The sequence below is a fragment of the Eleutherodactylus coqui genome, chromosome 1 (genome assembly GCF_035609145.1).
Source record: "Eleutherodactylus coqui strain aEleCoq1 chromosome 1, aEleCoq1.hap1, whole genome shotgun sequence".
Lineage (NCBI taxonomy): Eukaryota > Metazoa > Chordata > Amphibia > Anura > Eleutherodactylidae > Eleutherodactylus > Eleutherodactylus coqui.
The window spans coordinates 296773714-296795791 of NC_089837.1; the positions used below are offsets into that span (position 1 = coordinate 296773714).

The 22078-nt window shown below is 41.9% G+C and overlaps 1 protein-coding gene across 1 annotated transcript in view; it reads right to left on the reverse strand.

The window, feature by feature from the left end:
* Positions 1-3733: 3733 nt before the first annotated feature.
* TMEM54 (transmembrane protein 54) overlaps positions 3734-22078 on the reverse strand; it is a 50891-nt gene continuing 32546 nt past the window's right edge. The window contains exons 2-6 of the mRNA XM_066573835.1: positions 18656-18849; positions 9036-9095; positions 8699-8887; positions 8476-8604; positions 3734-4279 (exon numbers count right to left, since the gene is read on the reverse strand). Coding sequence (XP_066429932.1) covers positions 4205-4279; positions 8476-8604; positions 8699-8887; positions 9036-9095; positions 18656-18849 — 647 coding nt within the window. The 3' untranslated portion in view covers positions 3734-4204. The remainder of the gene's footprint in view (positions 4280-8475; positions 8605-8698; positions 8888-9035; positions 9096-18655; positions 18850-22078) is intronic.

The following is a 22078-nucleotide window of genomic DNA, read 5'->3' on the forward strand; positions in this document are numbered from 1 at the left end:
CAGTGGTTTCCCATTTAGTGTGTAATGGTGACATGTCTACCCATATGCATAACGTTACATTTATCAGTGTTACATCTCATTTGCCACTTTTCTCCCCAAGCCCCCAAATTATCCAGATCCATTTGCAACCTCATTCTGTCAGCTTGAGTTAATTTATTTACATAGTTTTGTATCATTTGAAAAAAATTATATTTTCCTGTGCAATCCTTCCACAATGGTATTATTAAATATATTTAAAAAGAATAGGGCCAAGTTATGACCCCTGTGATACCCCACTAGTAATGGCGACCAAATCAGTCTATGTACCATTAATAACCACCCTGTGCTTTCTATCACTGAGCCAGTTACTTACCCACTTGCACACATTCTCATTTTAAATACCAACCTTTTATGCTGCACAGTATCAAACGCTTTGGAGCTGGGGATCTTGTGTATATGGATTTTCAAGTCTAGAACTGACCTCCTTATAGAAGCTGATCAGATTGGTTTAGCAAGAGCGACCTCTCATAAACCCATGCTGATATTGAGTTATACATTTGTTTTCCTTGAGGTACTTCAGGATAGCATCTCGTAGAAACCCTTCAAACATTTTACCGACACTACAAGTAAGAACTACGAGCCTGTAGTTTACAGTTTCAATTTTTGACCCCTTTTTGAATATCGGCTATACGCCAATTTAGTGGAACAACCCCGCCAATGGAGAGTCCTTAAATATAAGAAATAAGGATCTGTCTATCACATTACTTACTTGTCTTAAAACCCACGGGTGTATGCCATCGGTACTCAATGATGTTTATTTTAATCTTTTTAAGGCGGCTCTGCACTTCTTCCTGGGTTAGACTGGTGATATGTAGTGAAGAATTTACATTATTTCTCTGCATCTCATCTGACATTTCATTTTCCCCTGTGAATACACCAGAGAAAAGTACAATTTTTTTTCTACATTATTTATTAAAGGGCCAACAATTTCAATATTTATCTTTTTACTATTTAAATAATTGAACAGTTTAAGGTTAGTTTTCCTCTCTTTGGCTGTATATCTCTCTGTCTCTACTTTCCTTGCTTTTATCTGCTTTTTACATAATTTATTTTTTTCCGTATGGGTTTTTAGTGCTTCATTGTCTTCTTGTTTTTAATAGATGAAACACTTTATTTTTACTGTTTATTGCCCCCTTTTATCTTGGAACCACATTGAATTTCTCCTACTCCTAACCCTTTTTTCTCCGTAAGGTATGAACCGCTGACAGTAAGTATTTAAGATCTTTTTAAACATTTCCCATTTATTGCTCATATGTTTATTTTTGAGGACATTGTCCCAGTCAATAAGGATAAGAGAATTTCTGAGCTGGCAAACTTTGCCTTCCTAAAGTTTAGTATTTTTGTAGCTCCCGATAACTCTATTGAAAGACAACTTGAAATGTATTCTATTATGGTCACTATCTCCCAGGTGCCCCTCAACCTGTTTCCCTGTTGTTCCGTCTGGTCTGTCCGTTATGATCAAGTCCAAAATGGCCATCCCTCTAGTTGGGTCCTGTACAGGTTTGGTAATGTAAATATCTTTAGTTATTAACAAAAACTTGTTACTTTTATCTTATGAGAGCCGCAGGTTTCAGCTTCCCAGTTTATATCCGGTTCAAGTCCCCCATAATTACCTAATTGTGATTTGCTGCTTCATCTATTTTTCTCAATAATAGATTTTCATTTGCTTCTGTTATATTTGGTGGTCTATAGAAAACCCCTATCAGTATTTTATTTTTCCTCAGTGTATTTGTACCTATAGAGACTCCACTTGTTCTTTTCCCTCACATATATCCTCCCACAGTGTTGGTTTTAAACAGGATTTTACATAAAGACAAACCCCTCCCCCTTTCCTGTTTTTTCGATCCCTTCTGAGCAGACTGTAACCCTGTAAGTTCACTGCCCAGTCACAGCTTTCATCCAACCAGGTCTTAGTAATTCCTGCTATATCGTAGTTCTCAAGACATTATTAAATCCAGATCGTCTACTTTATTTGTCAGACGTCTAGCATTAGTCACCATACAGTTTAGAAGGCTTTGGTTATTTTTCATTTTAAGTGTATCCCTATTAACTATTCTGCCAGTTCCAACTGTACTAACCTCTTCCACCGCTCCATCAGCATTTCCATTACTTAGTCCCAGCTCACTGTCTACACAGTCTTCCCCCTATCTCTCTGGTTGCCACACCTTCCTCCAGTCCCTAGTTTAAACACTCCACCAACCTTCTAGCCATATTCTTCCCCCCAGCACCGCCTCATCCACACCATTGAGATGCAGCCCATCCCTACGATAGAACCTGTAGCCAGCAGCAAAGGTGGCCCAGTTCTCCAGGAACCCAAACCTCTCCTTCCTACACAAACTCTTGAGCGACTTGTTTGCTTCCCTAATCTACCTCTGCCTTTCTGGTGTGGTACAGGTAGTATTTCAGAAAATATTAGTTTGAAGGTCCTTGCCCTAAACTTAGATCATAGTTCCCCTAAAATTGTTTTATGGACCTTCCACCTATCTCTTACGTTGTCATTGGTGCCAATGTGTACCATGACTGCTGGTTCCTCACCAGGCCCTCCAAATAATCTGCCAACCCAATCCGCTAGGTGTCGAACTCGGACACCCGGAAAACAACACACTGATGATCCTGGTCTTTGTAGAAGATCACACAAGTTCTACAAAACAATGGTTAAATTTTGGAATGGCAAAGTCAAAGTCCTGACCTTTAAGGGCCATTTACACCAGACGATTATTGTTCAAAATTCGTTCAAAGAACAAAAATGTAAGATATTTGTTATGTCTAAGTGCAAAGCCATTGTGCACTGTTCGTTTACTTTGTTTGCTCACTTGTAACCAGCATAAAAATCATCCCTGTTTCGCTCACTCCTCAGTGCGACTAAACACTCCCTGCTTAGTGTTTCACATAGAATGTGCGCTGAGCAAGAAGTGAACGATACTGAGCAGTGATTTGCTGGTCTAAACATTCTGCATGAGCGCTAACAACTAGCAGTGACGCCACCCACTCATGCAGGTAGTTTAGCCAACAGTTGTCCTATGTAATGGGGCAATAATCCTATAGAAATGTTGTGTAAGAAGAACCTAATGCGAGCAGTTCATGGGAGGAAACCCACCAACCTAACAGTTGAAGCTGTTTTGTATGGAAGAATGGGCTAAACTTCCAGCAAGCCAATGTGCAGAACTAACCAACGGTTACCGGAAACCTTTAGATTCAGTTTTTGCTGCACAAGGGACGTTGCACCAGATACTAAAAGCAAAGGTTCACTTACCTTTGTCACTCAGCTATGTGATATTGGACGATTTTCCTCAAATAAATGACCTAGCCTAATATATTTGCTTGCTTGTTTGTTTTTTGTTCTTCTTTATATACTTTTAGGATATGTGAAAATCCAATGTAGTATTAGGTCAACCATAAGCAGAAATCTGGAAAATTCTGAATGGTTCACAAACTTTCAAGCACCACTGTATATTTCTGGTCTGAAGTACATTTTGCACTGATTTGAACTGAATGCAGTGTTAGTGCGTGAGTTGGCAGTTTGGTTATGGCAGCTGTCCATTTATCCAGATACAGTCATGGATAATGGATTGTTTCTCTGTAGTAGAATAATACATTGGATCAGACATATTTCTGATTATACTATGTGTGCAATAAGAATTTTTTTTTCTGTAACTGTTTATAATGTTCCCAAGAAGGTAGAGAAGCAAAGCAGTAATGACCAGCATTGGGCAATTTCTTTATCATTGTAAAAGCTCAAGAACAGGGGCAGTACAGTTTTTTTTCTTTTCTACAAAAAATAAAGTCTTGTATCCTTGTCGAGAAGGTGTCCTCAATTTGTTGCATGAATCTCTGTGGGAGCACATGTGAATGTCATATAATATACATTATATATAAAATAGTATTGCATATTCTGAGAAAATCCCAGAGCGCGATATAAGTTTCACCATTCATCATAGTTCAGCTTCAAATAAAGTCTTCTCCACTTACAATGTGTGCATCCAAAATATGGGTCCGTATACTGCAGATTAGCAGACATTTCTCCACAGAATCCTGCTGCAGAATTTGAAAGATATATTCCAGACGTATTTCTTCCAATGTCTAACTAATGGGGTTGCTGTGTGTCTGTTAACACATTTGGGTAAACCTAATCTGCTGCCATCAGTCAGGCCTTGCAATGTCAAAGTCACTCGTAGTTTCTGTCAAGCATATTCTCCTCTGCATTTATACTTCTGTCTTCCAGAGGTATCTGTATTCTGACCTACAACAAAATATAAGTTTTTAGAAGACAACAGATATTTTAAGTAGATTTCCAATATCAACATGTGATGTGTGAAAGCAGTATGAAATTAATTATATAAATACACACAGTGGCTAATTAATTAGAGACCCCCCCCCCCCCCCATTGAGTAGTTCACTGGACCTCCTTTGGCTTCCAGAATGGTAACAATTCATTGTGGTTAGATCTCACTGGGTGTTGAAATAGTCCTGCAGGAATATTGGCCAATGCGGATAGTATAGCTTCTTCTAGTTGCTAGGTATGGACAAGCTCTAAACAGCTGCCAGGAAGGGGTCATTTGATTCATGCTGCTTGTGCTAAATTCTGATCAGCATGGTGTAACAGAAATCTTTCTCTTTCTTCTGACCAGCCAATGCTTTTCCACCACTTAGTAACCAATTTTTGCAGTCTTGTCACTGAAGTCACACCTTTTTGTTTCCCTTCACATGGGCGCTAAACTCGCATGTGTTGTGGGGCACACAAAACTCTTGTGTATATGACTACATTCAAAAGAATGTTCATATTCACGAGAGGTTTGTTTGTTTTTTTTTCCCTCCCTCACAGCATCGTAAAAAAAATTGCTTCATGTCCTATTTTTTAACATCCCTCGGAACGCATTGCCCACTTTTTTTCAATCGGACAGTTAAAACACATTGCAGGCTGTGTGATGTGCATGCGAGTGCTATGTGATGTTTCCCATTGAAATCAATGGGAAATACTTGCCGATCCTCCGATATGTGTGAAACAAGTGCCAAAGGATCGCAATTTCCCAGAAGTGAAGCGGGGCATTTTAGCATGAAAAACTCCTCACATCTGCAGGTAAAACGCATGTTGAGAAGTGCGGTATTGGGCTGGGTTTCTCACCTCAATATCACGCTGGCCCATATGAATGTAGCCTTAAACTTCAATGGCACTTGACCTAGTCAATTGCTATTATAGTGTATCTGTGCTAAGGACACTGTAGTTGTAACGCCAGCATTGGATTTGGTTGAAATTTTCTTGACTCTGCAGCACCTGTTCATCAGAACAATTCTCCTTTGACCTATTTTTAGTCAACGAGTTGTTTATGTTGATCGGGTCCCTTTCACTGGATGTTCTTCGTTGATCACACCATTCTCTGTAGACTCAACACCGTAGCATGTGGAAACCCTACAAGGTTGGCAGTTTTTGAAATACTAGACCTGATAGCCTTGCCTCGTTCAAAGTTACTCAGATCGCTTAATTTTAATGTGCGCTCATACTGAAATGGAGTCACACAAACCGTCCTGCACTCTGGGGTCACATATCTAATTTCCATAGAGGAAAGCTCCAATTGTGAAAGGCAGGTAAGTCTAATGAAGTGGCCGTTCAGTGTGTGCAATTTTTTATATATTTTTGGGGTGACATTAAGTGCTGTGACAAAAACACATGACTGTGGCACCGCACCCTGTACCAACACTGATGGATGAAGTAAGTGGTCACTGGATTGTGCCCAGAAGTGCTTACAGAGAAAGGAACAAGATTGAATCTCCTTTGGGTTCTGAAAAAATTAGGTCTTAAAAACCTTGTTAAAGTGATTGCTATGGTAAAGGATTCTAAAATGAGAGATAAGTAGAATATTCGGTTCCGGCTGCAACACATTGTGGCCAAAGACTGCAATATTGCCATGCTACATTGTAACCCAATGTAAGTGAATGTGGTTGTGGTGTGACTCACAAGTTGCTAAATCCTGACAGTTTTAAGAAATTCAGCAGGTTTGGATTTATTGCAACACAACCATAGTCACTTATATTAAGCTATCAGCTCTATTAGATTACTTGGTTTCTCTTGCTGAGAATAATCACATTTTACATTAAGCTGCAATGAGGTACTGCAATCTTTGCATGTGCAACACGTGTCATGGTTAAAGTTGCCATGTAGGCATAGCCTTTTAAGACCCATTTACATGGAGCGATGATTTTGCATAAACTATTAAGTAGCTACTCAGCTATTAATAATAATAATAAACTTTATTTGTATAGCACCAACATATTCCGCAGCGCTTACATAGATGGGGGATACAGAAAGACAAAAGTACAAACATTACAGAACCACGGTTACAAAGTAATCAATTGATGGAAACAATAGGGGTGCGGGTCCTGCTCCAGCGAGCTTACATACTACAAGTAATGGGGTGATACAGAAGGTAAAGGGGCTGGAGATGAGCACTGTATGGCGAGGTGGAGAGTGAGGGGTGATATACACAGACAATGGTCAGACATTTAGCTGTATGACTGCAGGAGCGGTTTATGATGGCTAGCAGGGATTGCAGTCAGTAGGTCAGGGAGCATGTTATCAGGCGGAGTACAGAGGGGTTTGTTTAGGGAATTCGGTATGCCTCCCTGAAGAGGTGTGTTTTTAGAGCATGCCTGAAGTTCTGCGAGTCCTGGATTGCTCGGGTAGCCTTTGGTAGTGCGTTCCAGAGGACCAGTGCTGCTCTGGAGAAGTCTTGGAGGCGGGAATGCGAAGTTCGAATTAAAGGGGTGCTCAATCTGGTTTCGTTAGCAGAGCAGAGCGGAGAGCCCGGGCTGGTTGATGGATTGAGATGAGGGAGGCGATATAGGGGGGCGCTGCACTGTGGAGGGCTTTGTGGACGAAGGTGGCGAGTTTAAATTGAATTCTGTATTTAACGGGTAGCCAGTGCAGTGACCGGCGCAGGGCAGAGGCGTCCGAGTAGCGGCCGGACAGGAAGATGAGCCTGGCTGCCGCATTCAGGATGGATTGGAGAGGGTAGAGTCTGGTGCAGGGGAGGCCGATCAGCAACGAGTTGCAATAATCAAGCCGGGAGTGGATGAGGGCAACAGTAAGCGTTTTTAGCGTGTCTACAGTGAGAAAAGAGCGGATTCTTGCGATGTTCTTGAGGTGCAGCTGACATGTTCGGGCCAGAGATTGGATGTAGGGGGTAAAAGAGAGATCAGAATCAAATATGACTCCAAGGCAGCGGGCATGTTGTCTAGGAGTTATGGTGGCGCCACACACTGAGATGGAGATGTCAGGAGGAGGTCTGTTAGTGGAGGGTGGAAATACCAGCAGGTCAGTTTTAGAGAGGTTTAGTTTTAGGTAGAGAGAGGACATGGTGTTAGAGACAGCGGACAGACAGTTAGTGATGTTTTGGAGTAACGGTGCAGAGATGTCACGGGAAGAGGTGTATAGCTGGGTGTCATCAGCATACAGATGGTATTGGAGGCCAAATCTCCTGATGGTTTGTCCAATAGGGGCTGTGTAGATAAAGAAAATAAGGGGGCCGAGGACAGAGCCCTGGGGGACCCCAACAGCAAGGGGAAGAGGAGGGGAGGTAGAGCCAGCAAAGGAGACACTGAAAGAGCGGTCAGATAGGTAGGAAGAGAACCAGGAGAGGCCAGTATCCTTTAGGCCAATGGAGCGTAGCATACTGAGGAGGAGTTTGTGGTCAACAGTGTCAAATGCTGCGGAGAGGTCTAATAAACTATTTAATAGTTTATTAGCGTGCAAATGAAGCCTTTAGCTGAAAGCAGTTAATAGCTAGAAGGCTCTTATCTGCTTTCAGTTCTTTTGTTCTCCTGCAGGAAACAATGCTATCAGCACTACCCGTGTAGAACCCCTGATAAGGCCGAACGACGATTTTTAGGTTTGCCTGAATTTAATGATGAGCTAGCAGTGCCCAAAGAGTGCACGATGGCCGTGCGTTTAGACGCAATGATTATCACTCAAACGATCGCTTTTTAGCGGTTTTTAACATTTTTTTGTGCAATCATTGCTCTGTGTAAATGGGCCTCTACTCTCTAGTGTTACTCCTGTAATCTAAATCCAGTCTACCTTCCAAAAACAATAAGTTGTAAGGTATTAACTATGAATTATAACGGAGAGTCTGACAAAATAAGAGCGGCTTCTTGATGGCAATGTGCAGTGTCTTTTGTCTGTAATATGAATAGTTAATTGCCCAGTGAAAACAGGCTTTACCCATAGGAATGGTTTAGGTCTGAATGATCCTAATAATTACTGTGTGAAAAAAGATTAACACACAATACAAATATAATTTATCATGTAACTCGTTGGCGGTATAAGCAAATGTAGAAACCATTCAAATTGATATATGGTTGGAAGATTTTCTTTCTTGGAGAAGGTCCTTATTTTTACAGGGGGAAAAGGGAGGATTTAATTGTCCATCTGATATCACTTACTTTCTTTCTCGTTTTGCGACAGAGGTGAACATCCATCAGCTGGAGTACTGTAAAATAGCAGCATGCACTGAACACCATTTCTGCAGCATCCAGGACTATAGATATCACCCAGAGACATAATGTGGTGCTCTGGAAGATAAAACAGTGGAGGAAGCCTCCTAGTTTAATAGGCGATTGTACTTCTGCCTGAGAGCACTACATTGCAATATATTTTATTACTTACATAGATTCGTGTAGGATCGAAGGGGCACTCATGTGATATTTGTACAAGCTGCAGGTTGGTGAATGTACATGTCGCCAGCAGAGTACGTCCTTCAGTGGCCACAGTGATTATAACAGACACAATAAGGCCTACTGTACAAGCCGCAGAGATTATTGCATTAATTATACTCAGAATCACAGCTGCCCAGCGCTGCAAAAATAAAGCAACAATGTCAGCATGTAGAAACACCAGTACAACATGATGCATAATGAAATATTAAACAGAGGAAGCATTTAATTCCATTAATCCTTCATTCCCAACCTCAAACAGTACCCATATGTCATATGTTCTTTCTCACCAAAGCAGTATGTGCTAGATACCGCGAGAGAATAATGGCCATTATTCCACAGGATATGCTCTGAGGAAAAAAAGAACAATATTTGTCATGTATCATAGCTGCAAATTAACCAAAATCATATAATGTATAACAAGCACTAAATTGCTTATTGTTGTTATCTACCAATAACTGTGAAAAATATATTTTCACAAGTATTGGTTAATTCATGATGTAGGTTTGAATATGGCAGCCCAAAAATGGATATTCAGTATAGACGTCATTGTAATAAATTTGTTTAATTTACAAACTTACATAGAGCACAAAGGGAAATAAAGTTAAATTGTGTGGCTCATATATAACATGGTTTGGAGGTTTGTACACTGGGGTATTGTGTATCAGTAATGCAGTTTGTACAATGTATTCATCTCACCAAACGTAACACATTGACAATCGGGTTTTTTACAACTTCCATTGCACTTATCTATCTGTCACACTCGGTGGTTGAGTCTCTCGCATTTTTTCACATAAATAATAATATATTGAAAAATAATGCAATTAATACTGTGCAAATACTCATATCTGAATCTCCTGTTCTCTTTCAGGTTAATTCTACGAGAACTATAGCTGCCTCTTGAGCAGAATTAGCAAGTGTTCATAGAACTTATTTGTCAAACCGCATGTTGGTCCTTCCCTTTAATGTTCTACAAGCACAACCAAATAGACATCCTTGCCTGAAACTTGCCTATGGATCCTCAGTTCTTCTCAGAGTGCGAAGTACTAAGTTTAGTCTTCCTCCTTTCATAAGGTTTGGTAATTGCCGTGGGACATATCTGGTCAGTGGGAGGGGTCTGACTGTCAAAACTCCCACCAATCATGAGAACGAAGTTCCCTGAATGAATAAAGTAATAAACAAGCATGTGCACTAACTCTTTATTCATTTCAATGGGACTAGTGGAGATAGCCATGTACAAGCCCTTGGTTATTTCCGGCCAGCCATTCAAGTGAAAATGTAATAAGGTGAATAGCAGCTCCAGTAGTTGCAGTCCCTAAGAAGTAAGAGCTGTCAGCTGACATTCCACTGAGTGGCTATTAGGTGTGTTTCTGGGACCTGTGGTTCTATAGGTTTCCATGAGCATAGCTTCACAGGTGAGGGTTAATTGAGCTGGCTGGGTGTGGTGTTTCTCCAGCTAATTCCCTCTGGTCTGCTGCACTTAAATACCAGCATCTCTTAGTTGAGGATGCTGGTCATTTTACTCTGTTGATGCACTTTGGGTTAATCACACTCAGAGCTCGTGTTATGCATGCTTGTCTGTAGTGTCTTTCTCACCTTCCCTGAGGATGGTCTGGACACCTGTTGTCCTTTCCCTTCCTTGCATCGAGTAGTATGTGGTATGGTAACTGCACAGGTGCATACACCCACAGGTTTCTCCCTATCCCTTTGCAGTTGCGGCTTCCAGATGTCTGATGTCTTATGTGTGTCAGATGGATGATGCCTGACACTGTTCCCTGTATCTCAGCACAATGGCTGACTCTCTATCCCCTTGGTGTGAGGACACTTGAACTAGCTATAGTTTGCTATCTGTATGCATGTGAGTTCTGGGTGGGGTTCCTGTTCTATGTGGCATACATTACCGTACGTGTAGGTGTGAACAGTGACTTGTCTTCTATGTCTATACAAGTGGCCAGACATGGTGTATGTTCAGTTCTGTTTTGTGTGGTGTGCATTACTGGGTGTGTTAGTGTGAACAGCGACGTGTTCTGAATGTCTGCACTGGTGGCCAGACATGAGGTGTGAACAGTCGTGTTCTGTGTTCAGTGTGTGTGAACAATGTCATATCCAGTGTTTTGTACATATCTCCAGGTTCCTAATCTGGGATAGCTAGGTCCCAGATGAAGACAGTGGGGCTGTCCTTGTCAGGACAATCACCTCGCTTTTAGGCAAGGGTTCCCCACTTTCCCTGATTAGTAAGGGACAGGTGTCCTTCCATCTTTAACTGGAGAGGTGTAATTGGTCTATGCAACATGATGAGAGTTGTTGTGGTTTTATTAGGACACCATCTTGCGTCCATGCTGAGGCGCTTTAGTGTGCCACATGGACGTAACAGTGGCCAACTTACAAACCATACAGGAAAGAAGAAGACTGCAGTACTCCAACTGTTACTTCACATAAAATGTGTGTTTATTGAACGGAACATGTGCAACATTTAAACCTTACACTGTCTACACAGTCTCCAAATTTTGTAAAGTTGCAATCTGATTTGTTTTTGTAAAATAAATAAAATGCAATCTTTCACAAAGTTTCTGATAACAGCTTCAACTAATTGTCAGCAATGTCCTTCTTAGGTCCAAAATTGTGTATTAATTAATTTTGAATATGTAGAAAAATGAAGCTCTGAAGCATATAAATAATCTCCAAATTCATTGCTAAAACAGAGTAAGGCCTCCTGCACACACAGAATTTCCTGCAGAATTTCCGGCCGTACATGCCTGCATAGGATTGCATTACAATATGCAATCCTATGCAGACGGACACGATTTCTCTGCGGGAAATCATGTGCAGAAAACAAATTGCGGCACGCTGTATTTCTGTGCGGGGCTCGCAGCACAGAAATGTTACTCCCCGGCCGCTGGCTCCAGTCTGTGCATGCGCCGGCTGCCGACACATGAAAGATCCGGAGCCGCGGGAGCAGATGAGTGCCTTGCTGTTCTCTGCAGGGGTGCAGGTTGGGTCCCGCTGCGAGAATTCTCGCAGCCGGATCCGGCCCGGCCGCCTGCAGGCAGCCTTAAAGTGTAGCTAAACACCCACATTCCAAAAATATACTTCGGAATATTTATATGCTATATAAATGAATTAAATTAATAACAATTAAATAGGACTGTCGTATTAATATGTCCAATAAATGTTATAAAAAATGTTATAACTGCTAAACTAGCATGGTAAAAATGATTAAATTGCACCTAAACTAACAAGCTAAAATGTCTTGTGGAATCTTAGAGAGGTTTTGAAGGAATTGTATCATTTTTATCACAATTTATATGCTGCTCTGGACAATTAGATAACTCAAAGGTTAATTCCTTTTTTAGAGGAGGCTAGGCTGTTATTTCTCCCTCTCATCGTTATCTGTTAGAAAAGGAGATTATGACAGAGAAAGTTAAGGAAGCTATTAAGACGGCAAAATCCTCCAGCGCTCCTGGCCCACATGGATTTGGAGCTTCATGTTATAAAATATTGGCCTCATACATTATCCCTCATCTTACCAACCTTCTTAATGCCATCAGGAAAAAGAACAAATTGGGTCCTCCTGAATATTACATAGAAAGTGTTAAGAGTTTTGCACAAATCAAATAAGGCTCTCACATTGTGTGAGAAGGACTAAGGATATGAAATTGCTCACTAAAATTCTTGTTGACAGAATTAATTCCCTTTTTAGTCTTCTATATTCATCTGGACCAGGTAGGGTTTGTTATCAGCTTGAGTTCCCAAGGGGAACTAAAGCCCCATTTACATGGGATGAATGTCAGGCAAACGATGCCCGACACTCATCCCTGTGTACTCGCTCCTGTGCTGCTGTACAGGAACGAGTATAGCTGGCTCTCTGACAGCGCCGCCAGCAGGGTCGGGACGGCAGGAGGTGATTTCTCTCCTTGCTCTCCTCCACCCGTCTCCATTCACTTAACATAGCGGCCGTTCACTACTGAACTGCTGATTTTTACACTGAATGACCAGTGTTCAGCTCATCGTTTATGCTGCATAAACGATGGACGATGAGCTGAATGATGAGCGTTCAGTGTAAATAGCAGCTGTTCAGTACTGAATAGCTGCTATGTTAAGTGAATGGAGAGGGGCAGGGGAGAGTGAGGAGTAATATCTCCTCCAGCCTCCCTTCTGCGAGCCAACTATACTAGCTCCTGTGCAGCGGCACAGGAGCGAGTATGTGTGGGGACAAGTGTCGGGTTTTGTTTGCCCAACATTCATCCCGTGTAAATGGGCCTTTAGCAGAAATTACAATCCAGGATGAATTTGCATAAATACTCAAAACACACAATAAAGAAGAAGCTTGATACACTCCATAGGTAAACTTTTCTCTGTCATTCACAATGACAGATTTAACCCCTTAGCAACTGCCAATACACCTTTTTACAATGGTCACTAATGACCTTTTATTCTGATACATTATCCTTTTTATGGCACATCAAAGTAAGGACAGCTCAAATGCTGATGACCCGTGCCGTGACAGATGGGATCCTGCTCTGATGACCAGAAATTGAGTTATCAGGAAGAAATTCTCAATACTCATTAGTTCTGGTTAGCACCGTCCATTTGTGGAGATAGGCATGCCACCTTGCCATTGATTGACAGCTGTTTTCCTATTACTAGCCTCAGTTCATCAAGAACTAGTCTTCTATGTGTGGCTGCTGCTAATAAAATGCAAGTTTCTCCCAAACTACAGCACAGATACACACAGCAGACATATTACTGTAATCAGCATGCCGATCACTATCCTATGCTACCCTCTAAGAGAACAGCAAATAGATGGTGATAAATTCCCCTATAGGTAAGGTGATAAAGTTAAGGTAATTTTAGCAGCAACAGATAGATGAAAATCTGTGAATTCAAGCTGCTAGGAACTTTTCAGTGATTGACACAATAACTCAATCTAATATTTAGATTTATAGCCCATTATATTGATATATTTCACAGCTCAACTGCATCAGCTTGACTCCAGATCTCTGTACTACTAAGTCATCACCTCAATTGCCCTTCCATCTGTAACAAAAACCTGTTTTATTGATATTGTCCTATTGTTATTGTGTTTGTTTTCACTGATGAGAACAACACATGCAATGTTGGGCATCTGTGAACATCAGGAATCTGATGTTTTTTGTACACATTTTTTCCAGGTGCAACATGATGCCCTAAATGTAATTGCAAATGTAATTTTTCTGATTAGCTAATAAAGGCATCACTTGTATAATACTTATTTTACAAAATGTATTTAACAGCATTTTAGCTGTACATTGTGACTTTACATGGCCCAAATAATGCACCATGTCTACTACCGTCACCACAAAATAGTGACTCAATAATATTATGGTACTGTTACTGAACAATACATACTATATCAAACACACTACACACTCATTTACTGCTTGTACGTCACTGTTATTCAGTCACTGTATGTCACTGTGATATTTGGTTATTGTTTGATGATCTTAATCTGTCACGTGTTTGAAAAGAGGGGCCTGTGATTGGTGTTGGGCCTCTCCCTGGACTTAGGATATAGGGGTCTTACCAACAGGTCAGACCTGGGGTCACTAAGTCCGACAGGGACTACCAACGAGGGGGAGGGGCTTCTCTTCTTCCAGAATGAGGGAACAGGGGTGGTGGCAGTTTCATGGCCCATTTAACCATAGCTGCGATCACATCCGTGTAGCAGTAACAACAGTGGTTTATGTTTTGATGAAGCAAACTCTCCAGACATGTTGCAGCAATAACCTATTGAATAATTCATCTGGAAGAAACAAAGGTTTGCAGAAAATACAAATGTTCCTTGAACCCAGAGAGCTAGGTAGCAGAGTCTCAGTAATGTCCAATATAGTCGATCGTGGTAAAAATCTTTGGCACAAGGGTTAGAGTCTCAGGGCAGCATGATATCACATGGCAGATCTGGACATCAGCATTAGAGAAACAAACAAAGTAGTCCTCTTGACTAGAATCCAGGTGTTGCATCTTCCCGATGCTGGATTGGAGCTGCAGGTGTAGTAGCCAAGCCAGTCACTGGAGAGTAGTCAGAATAGCTGGGAGTCGTTATCAGGAAGTTACAGTACGCAGTACAAATGAGATGGAAGCGTAGTCAAATGGAAGCTAAAGGTCAGCAGCAGGAGGTAACGGCATGCAGCACAAATAGGATGAACAGGAAGTATAGTCAAATGAAAGCCAAAAGTCAGCAGCAGGAGGTATCGGTATACTGGTAGAGGAGCAGGGGAAAGAGGAGCTTGATCAAGGTGGTGGAGCACCATAATCACACACTGAGGGAGTGGCAAAGCCAGGCTTTTATAGGGGATGCAGTCAAGGCAAGAGGCGGAGTCAGGAACAGAAGGCAGGAGCTAGATAACTGGGATCAGAGAACAAGGCAGTGAAAGTGTTCACAAGCTGGATAGCTCAATAAGAAGGGTCAATGCTTACAGTACAAGAGGTTCTCGGTGCAAGTCCTGACACCAGGGGTCCTCTAGGCAATACAACGCTATTGTAATCAGAGCAGGTCATAGACTGAACCACCCTACGGCTGTATTGAAGGCCTAAGTAGCTTCTCTCTATGGTGCAACTCCTTCCAGACATGAGCACACCTTCCTTCTTATATTGTTTCTTTCTACCTACATCCAGATGTAGCACATGATATCTACCGCTAAGTGCAATGGAGTACAACAAGAAAGACCCAGCAGGGGGTGCTGTTAGACTGCAAATCAAATGGCAATAAAAAGTGATAATGTTCTATTTGTTACAAAAGCCTCATGTGGTGCCGAGTGTTAAGGCAGCAGGGTTCAATCCCCGCGTGGTTCAGGTAGCCGGTTTTAAGATTGACTTCCATCCTTCTGAAGTCGGTAAAATTAGTACCCAGCTTGCTAGGGGGTAAAAGATGACTGGGGAAGGCAATGGCAAATCACCCCGCAAAAACAGTCTGCCAAGAAAATGTCACAATGTGACATCACCCTAGGATTCAGTCATGACTCAGTGCTTGCATCAGGGGACTTTACCTTTACCTTGTTACTAAAAAGCTCGTCACAAACCTGTATTAGATATTCTCAATGGGACTTTCACAACCAAAACACACCATTACAGAACATGTGCACCCCTCTACATGTTGGCATCATTCACTCATTTTATGTTAGTATTATTAAATTACCATATGCTGTTATTATTCTTCACTATATATAACCAATTTATAATACATATTATTCTCTATTCATCAAATGGTATTTAATGGAGCTATGTAGGGGCTCATAATCTACACTAAATCATCTTACGGGCAGTGTAAGCATGTTGTAGATATCTTCACATAGTGCCGCAGCATTTCCTAGAGTAGAGCCTATGCATACTGTAGGTATGTTACACCCAACTGCAAAGCTGGTCTGTTTGCAGTAACAAATGTCTAGCATTGTTAAAGCCTTTAACATACCTAAATAATGAGCATGAGTAACAAAAAAGGTTAAAAAACAGTGCTAACACCTTGAATGACTCCCATTTATATTAGTCACTTGCATAACACCTTGGAGATTTGGGATGCTATATGTGGAGTTCTATTAGAAATCTGGTGTTAAACAGAGGAAATATTTTTTTTTTATAAGAGAGGTGACTTATTGTAACATTATTACTAGTAATAACTGTTATTGTTTTGCAGCCTGGAGAGATCAGACTGCAATTCCAAATGCGTTATTGTTTGCTCATAATTAATATTAAATCGAAAAGCATTTCCATAATGGAGTGAAATAGACAAACTAATGCCATCAAAATGCACCAATAAAAAGCAGTGGAACTTTTAATTTAACTTCCACTGGTCAGTAAACTTCTATAGATGTACTGTCTAAAAATATTTCAATGTATGCTTCATATTAATAAAATCAGCAGAATGGACACAAAGGCTTAAATATGAGAATGCTGTATGGAGAACTTCTTCAATGATGACCTGTCACGGGATTGAATCAGCAGGGCTGGCTGCATGCTCTGCAGTTGCGGCCCTGCTGAATCTATCGCAGTTTTCTTTTCAATACTCTTCTTCTTTTGCCAGGACGGGTTCTTCCTATGGCCTTTTTATACGTAATGATAATCGCTGAAAGTTCATTCAAATGAACGAATTTGAGCAATAATCCTTCAGTGTAAATGTGAAAAAAAATTGCTCACTATACATTCGCAGTTGTTTATCGCTGACTTTTAATCAGCGAAAAAACAAATCACTGGGTCACTGGCTTATTGTTGCGTGTAAGCGCTCCCCGCTCAGCGCTGCATATAGAATGTGAAGCGCTTAGCAAGAAGCCAGGCATGTCTTTTAGTCTAAACACTCTGCATGAGTGTTAACGATCTTTGCCGTTGGCCAGTGTAAAAGGGCCATTAGGCCTTGCATCCTGTGCTATTAATGTGTCCAGTGGGCGTTCCTTTCAATGGGTGATATTGGACTTTAGGTATAATGTCTGTTTTGGGATTATTCACTTACCTTTTGTATTTTTTCACTGGGAAGTTCCCTTAAAAAGCAACTTCTATTTCACAAGCATATAAAATAATGGGCTATTAATGTAAAGTCAAAAACACTGAAAAAGCTGTGTATTGGTAAATAGTAGGTTGGCCCTGACCATGTACAATTTTGCATACTGGTGAAAATAAGAAAATTTGGCACACTATGATGGAAAGTGTGCTAAATCAGCAAAGAAAAAGTGCCGTTTAAATCTACTACCATACCAGCCCTGATGGTGGACTGCTAGCAAAGCGACTGATGAGTGCAGGTAAGATCAAAACACCATCAGTCCTGTTGGTGGACTGGTAGTAAATGAGGGAGCAGCTAACCTTCCTGTACCAGAGTCTCAGCTTTTAAACCCACCTTTAGTGCCACCCTCCCTGGTGACTCGTCTCCTCCAGCTAATACCAGACTGCTCATTTGTCTTGTCATGCCTTTTTGGAGGTGTGGATTGCTGACATTCCACTGCGAAACCAGTGGCCAATAAGTCACACCCAAAATGTTCTCTTTTTTTCAAAAATAAACCAACTGGCTTCTGAGGAAACTTTAGCAGGAGAAACGTATCAAACTATTTATTTTTTGGGGGGGGGGGGGGGGGTTGAACAGTCCAAATATAAGACTTCAAATCAGCATAGAGAGACTTGAGAGGTTGGAATATCTCTTTGATCTGAGAAGGTTACCTGCCAGAAAGATTGAAGACGTCAGCTCAAAGTCTCACCTGCAGCTAATGACCGCAGCTTGACTAGACAGCTGAGAGTGAATGTGGGTTAATATTGACATCCTTCTGGGGCTTCCATATTGTGGTGAACTACCAAAGCGCAGATTCGCTAGAAGTCTCGCAACCCTTTTAATACTGAGTGTAGTCAGATTTCAGTATTCCACTCAGTATTCCACAAAGATAATCTCTTGAGTTCTTTTAAATGGTTGCTGGTCTTTCATCTGAGGGACATTTTTGCGTGACCTATTTAAGGTCCCAGTAAATGTAATTTAATTATTGAAGGATAGCCACCACCCATGTCTATCACTCTCTGTATGCAGGGGAGGAAAAGAAAAAAAAACGCCTAATCTCATTTTGGGGAGAAAAATCAACTAGAGCCAATATATCTACTAGATCAAAAAAATCTATTGACCATTTTCTCAACTTGAGCATCTATGTTGATTCTCCTGCTGAGGTAACTACTAGTTATGTTATTTTTGGGTCTGTGGCCCTAAACTATGCATGATCAGGGCTGACCTACTATTTGCTGATAAACAGCTTTTTCATTTTATATCTTTGTGAAATAAAAGTTGTGTTTTAAGGGAACTTCCCAGTGAAATTTTCTTCCAGAATAAAGCTTTTCTCTGCTGCTGTGAGATACTCTTATACTCATTGTAAATGCAAAAATCAATTGTAAAACCCTTCCATTAACTTACCAGAATTGCAGATGCCACAGCAGCGATGTTGGTTACAGAATACTGAAGTGACAAATTGTCCACCAGTTTTGCCACATGCCTCATAACCAATCCATGGACTATAGCCCCCACTATAAAATTTAGGTGCCCAATCACAATCAGTGCTAGGCCTTGTTTCATCAAAACTTTTCCAAACAGCTTGTTATCCCGAGCCTCTGTGGAAAGAGAGATGTATACGTGAATTCTAAATATTTCATATGCAGTACATATATTTAAGGATGATATACCCCTAAAACTAAAGGGATCGGCATACATACATCATTTTAGTTTCATTAAAGGGGTTGTCCAGATCCTTTACAAATTTTTAAACATAGATCCAAATCTGTGAAAACAATAAAAGTAGTGGAACATGCCTGTCCTTCTCCCGGAAATCCAGTGCTGCAGCTCCACGGTCCTTCTGGTTATTTTTTTTTTTAAAAGGAAACCACCTGACTGCTTCAGCCAATCACAGGCCACAGCATTCAGATTCCCTTCTCTTTGCATCACCACTTAGATGCTGGGAACCATGACACCAGGAGAACAGCACCTGACTGCTGCGACCTTCGGATGCAGCAGTCAGCTAGTTTACGCTTCAAAGCGAAGATGGGGAGGACCATGGGGCTGCAATGCTGGATCACCAGGGGGTGAGGATGGGTAAGTAATAGGGATGAGTGAGTATACTCGCCAAAGCACTACTCACTCGAGTAATGTGCTGTAGCCGAGTATCTCCCTGCTCGTCCCTGAAGATTCGGGGGGCGGCGGCGGGGGAGAGCGGGGAGGAACGGAGGGGAGATCTCTCTCTTCCTCTCTCCCGCCCGCTTCCCCGCTGCGACTCACCTGTCAGCTGCGGCGGCTCCCGCATCTTCAGGGACGAGCAGTGAAATACTCGGCTAAAGCACATTACTCGAGCGAGTAGTGCTTTAGCGGGTATACTCGCTCATCCCTAGTAAGTAACGCTACTTTTATTGTTTTCACAGATTTGGATTTATGGTTAAAAATTGTATAACATCCAGGCAACCCCCTTAATTAGATGCAAGTTTGAAAATAAATGTGATAGTATGTATATTAGAAGAGAAATAATTGGGCAATTTATTTAAAACTGGAATTTCATATGCCACTCTTAAACTGGAGTATGTTAGACTAAAATGCACCAAATTATCTAAGAGATACATGCCTCTTACCAAACTGGAAGAACTTGTCTAGATGTTCCACAGGATACTATATCAGCATCTAAACCTCACTATTAACATCTTCCAGTGACAGTTCCATTATTTCATTAAATGCTAATGATTGACGTGACTAAGCACTCATTGGTTGTCCATAGATACATGGTGATCACGGAAAAGTGAAAAAAAAGTTGAAGTTTCATCTCCCTTTACGGATCGTATTCGTGACAGAGATAAAATGACATATCCAAGGTCCCCAGATTTGTCCCCTGATGGGATCTTTATCCGCGAACCTAGCTCAGGTTCGGCACATGCGCCCGTCGGCATAATGGCGGACGCATGCACAAAAGTCAAAGATTGCCCGGGAAGTTAAAAATCTCCCTGCTTCTTGCTACAAAAGGTAGCTGAGAGTCTGGAGATGTCACAGGGGCCGCAGTATGCGGTTCCTGGTCACGTGATCACCATTTTCCAATTGTTAATGGCGATCACGTAAAAGTAAAAAAAAAAAAGTTGAAGTTTCATCTACCCTCACTGATGCGATTCGTGAGAGGAGATGAAACTTCTTACCAAAATCCTCCGCATTTGAACCAGGCATGTGCCCACTAGCAACACGCCGGACACATGTGCAGGAGTCGGGAAGCCCAGGAAATTTAAAATCTCTTTGCTCCGGGCTACCAACAGTAGTTGAGAGCCTGGAGCAGTGACCGGTGGCCTTGTTGAGCGGTCCCCGGTCATGTGATAAAAAGGTAGCGATCTACCTTAGGCCAGTCTCACATGACCGAATAGAAATTGCGGCTTTCACATGCGTTTGATCGACGGTAATACGTGGAACAATCAAATGCGTTGGATTACACAATTCCGTTCACAATTACGTAATCTACTCGCACAAAACAGAACGCAGCATGTTCTATTTTATCACGGATATCCGCAACATAGAGCCCATTGCACTCTATGGTCACAGATATACCCGCAGCCCATACGTAACTACATTGTATGCAGTCTGCGGGTACCTGCGTCATCGCTAAGTGACGGCTCGGAAAATACAAACAAAAAAAGGTGTATTGCACATGACTGCCTGTGTGAGTACGTAGCTATGTGCAGTACATTACACGACTGTACAGAGGGCCACGGACGGGCTCACAGCTGGGATCCGCTGTAGGCTTCTGCAAGCCGATTCCACATACGGCTGTGTGAACCCGGCGTTATTCAAACTGCTACTTATAATATGTACCGTATATACCGGCGTATAAGGCGACGGGGCGTATAAGACGACCCCCCAACTGTCACCTTATACGCCGGTATTACAGTGGAGAAAAAAAAATCTGTACTCACCTCCCCCGGCGTTCTGTCGCGCTCCGGCAGGCTGTCGCTCGCTCCTCGTCCCCGGCGCAGCATTGCTTTCTGAATGCGGGGGCTTGACATCCCCGCCTCCAGAAAGCTAATACACACGCCGTCAGCCAGTTACAGAATGGCTGTGATTGGCTGAAGGCGCACGTGGCTTCAGCCAATCACACTATTCAATGACATCATTGAATGGGTGTGATTGGCTGAAGCAACGTGCGCCTTCAGCCAATCACAGCCATTCAATGCTGTCATTGAATAGCTGTACCGGCTGACGGCGTGTGTATTAGCTTTCTGGAAGCGGGGATTTCAAGCCCCGCATTCAGAAAGCAATGCTGCGCCGGGGACGAGGAGCGAGCGACATCCTGCCGGAGCGCGACAGAACGCCGGGGGAGGTGAGTAATGATTTTTTTTTTTTACACTTTTTTTTTTGTATTACCGGCGCATAAGACGACCCCCGACTGCAGAGCAGATTTTTCGGGGTTCAAAAGTCGTCTTATACGCCGGTATATACGGTAATTTACAAGAAGCCCTGGGAACGCTCACCTTCCTGCAGTTCCAGCAGCAGCTTGTTAAGCGCCTTCTGTTTGAGACCGCCGCATGTCAGCAAGCTTACGAAGCCTCACAGAATGCCACTTTTTACACCCCCTCCCTGCCACTGAGGTTAGGAAATGCCCCCCAAATAAGCATGGCAGGAGGAGGGATTCCCGGTTTTATAGCCCCATGTACCTATCCCAACCAACTTCCGTAATTACCACTGTCTTTGGACATACCACACAGTTTACATTATTACTTTTATCTAAGATTTAGGGAACATTTTGACACCTATGAGCCTTTGCACTCTTGGCTTGGTGTAGGAAAACAAAGTGTTCCTAAAATTGTTGAGAAGCAATGTTAA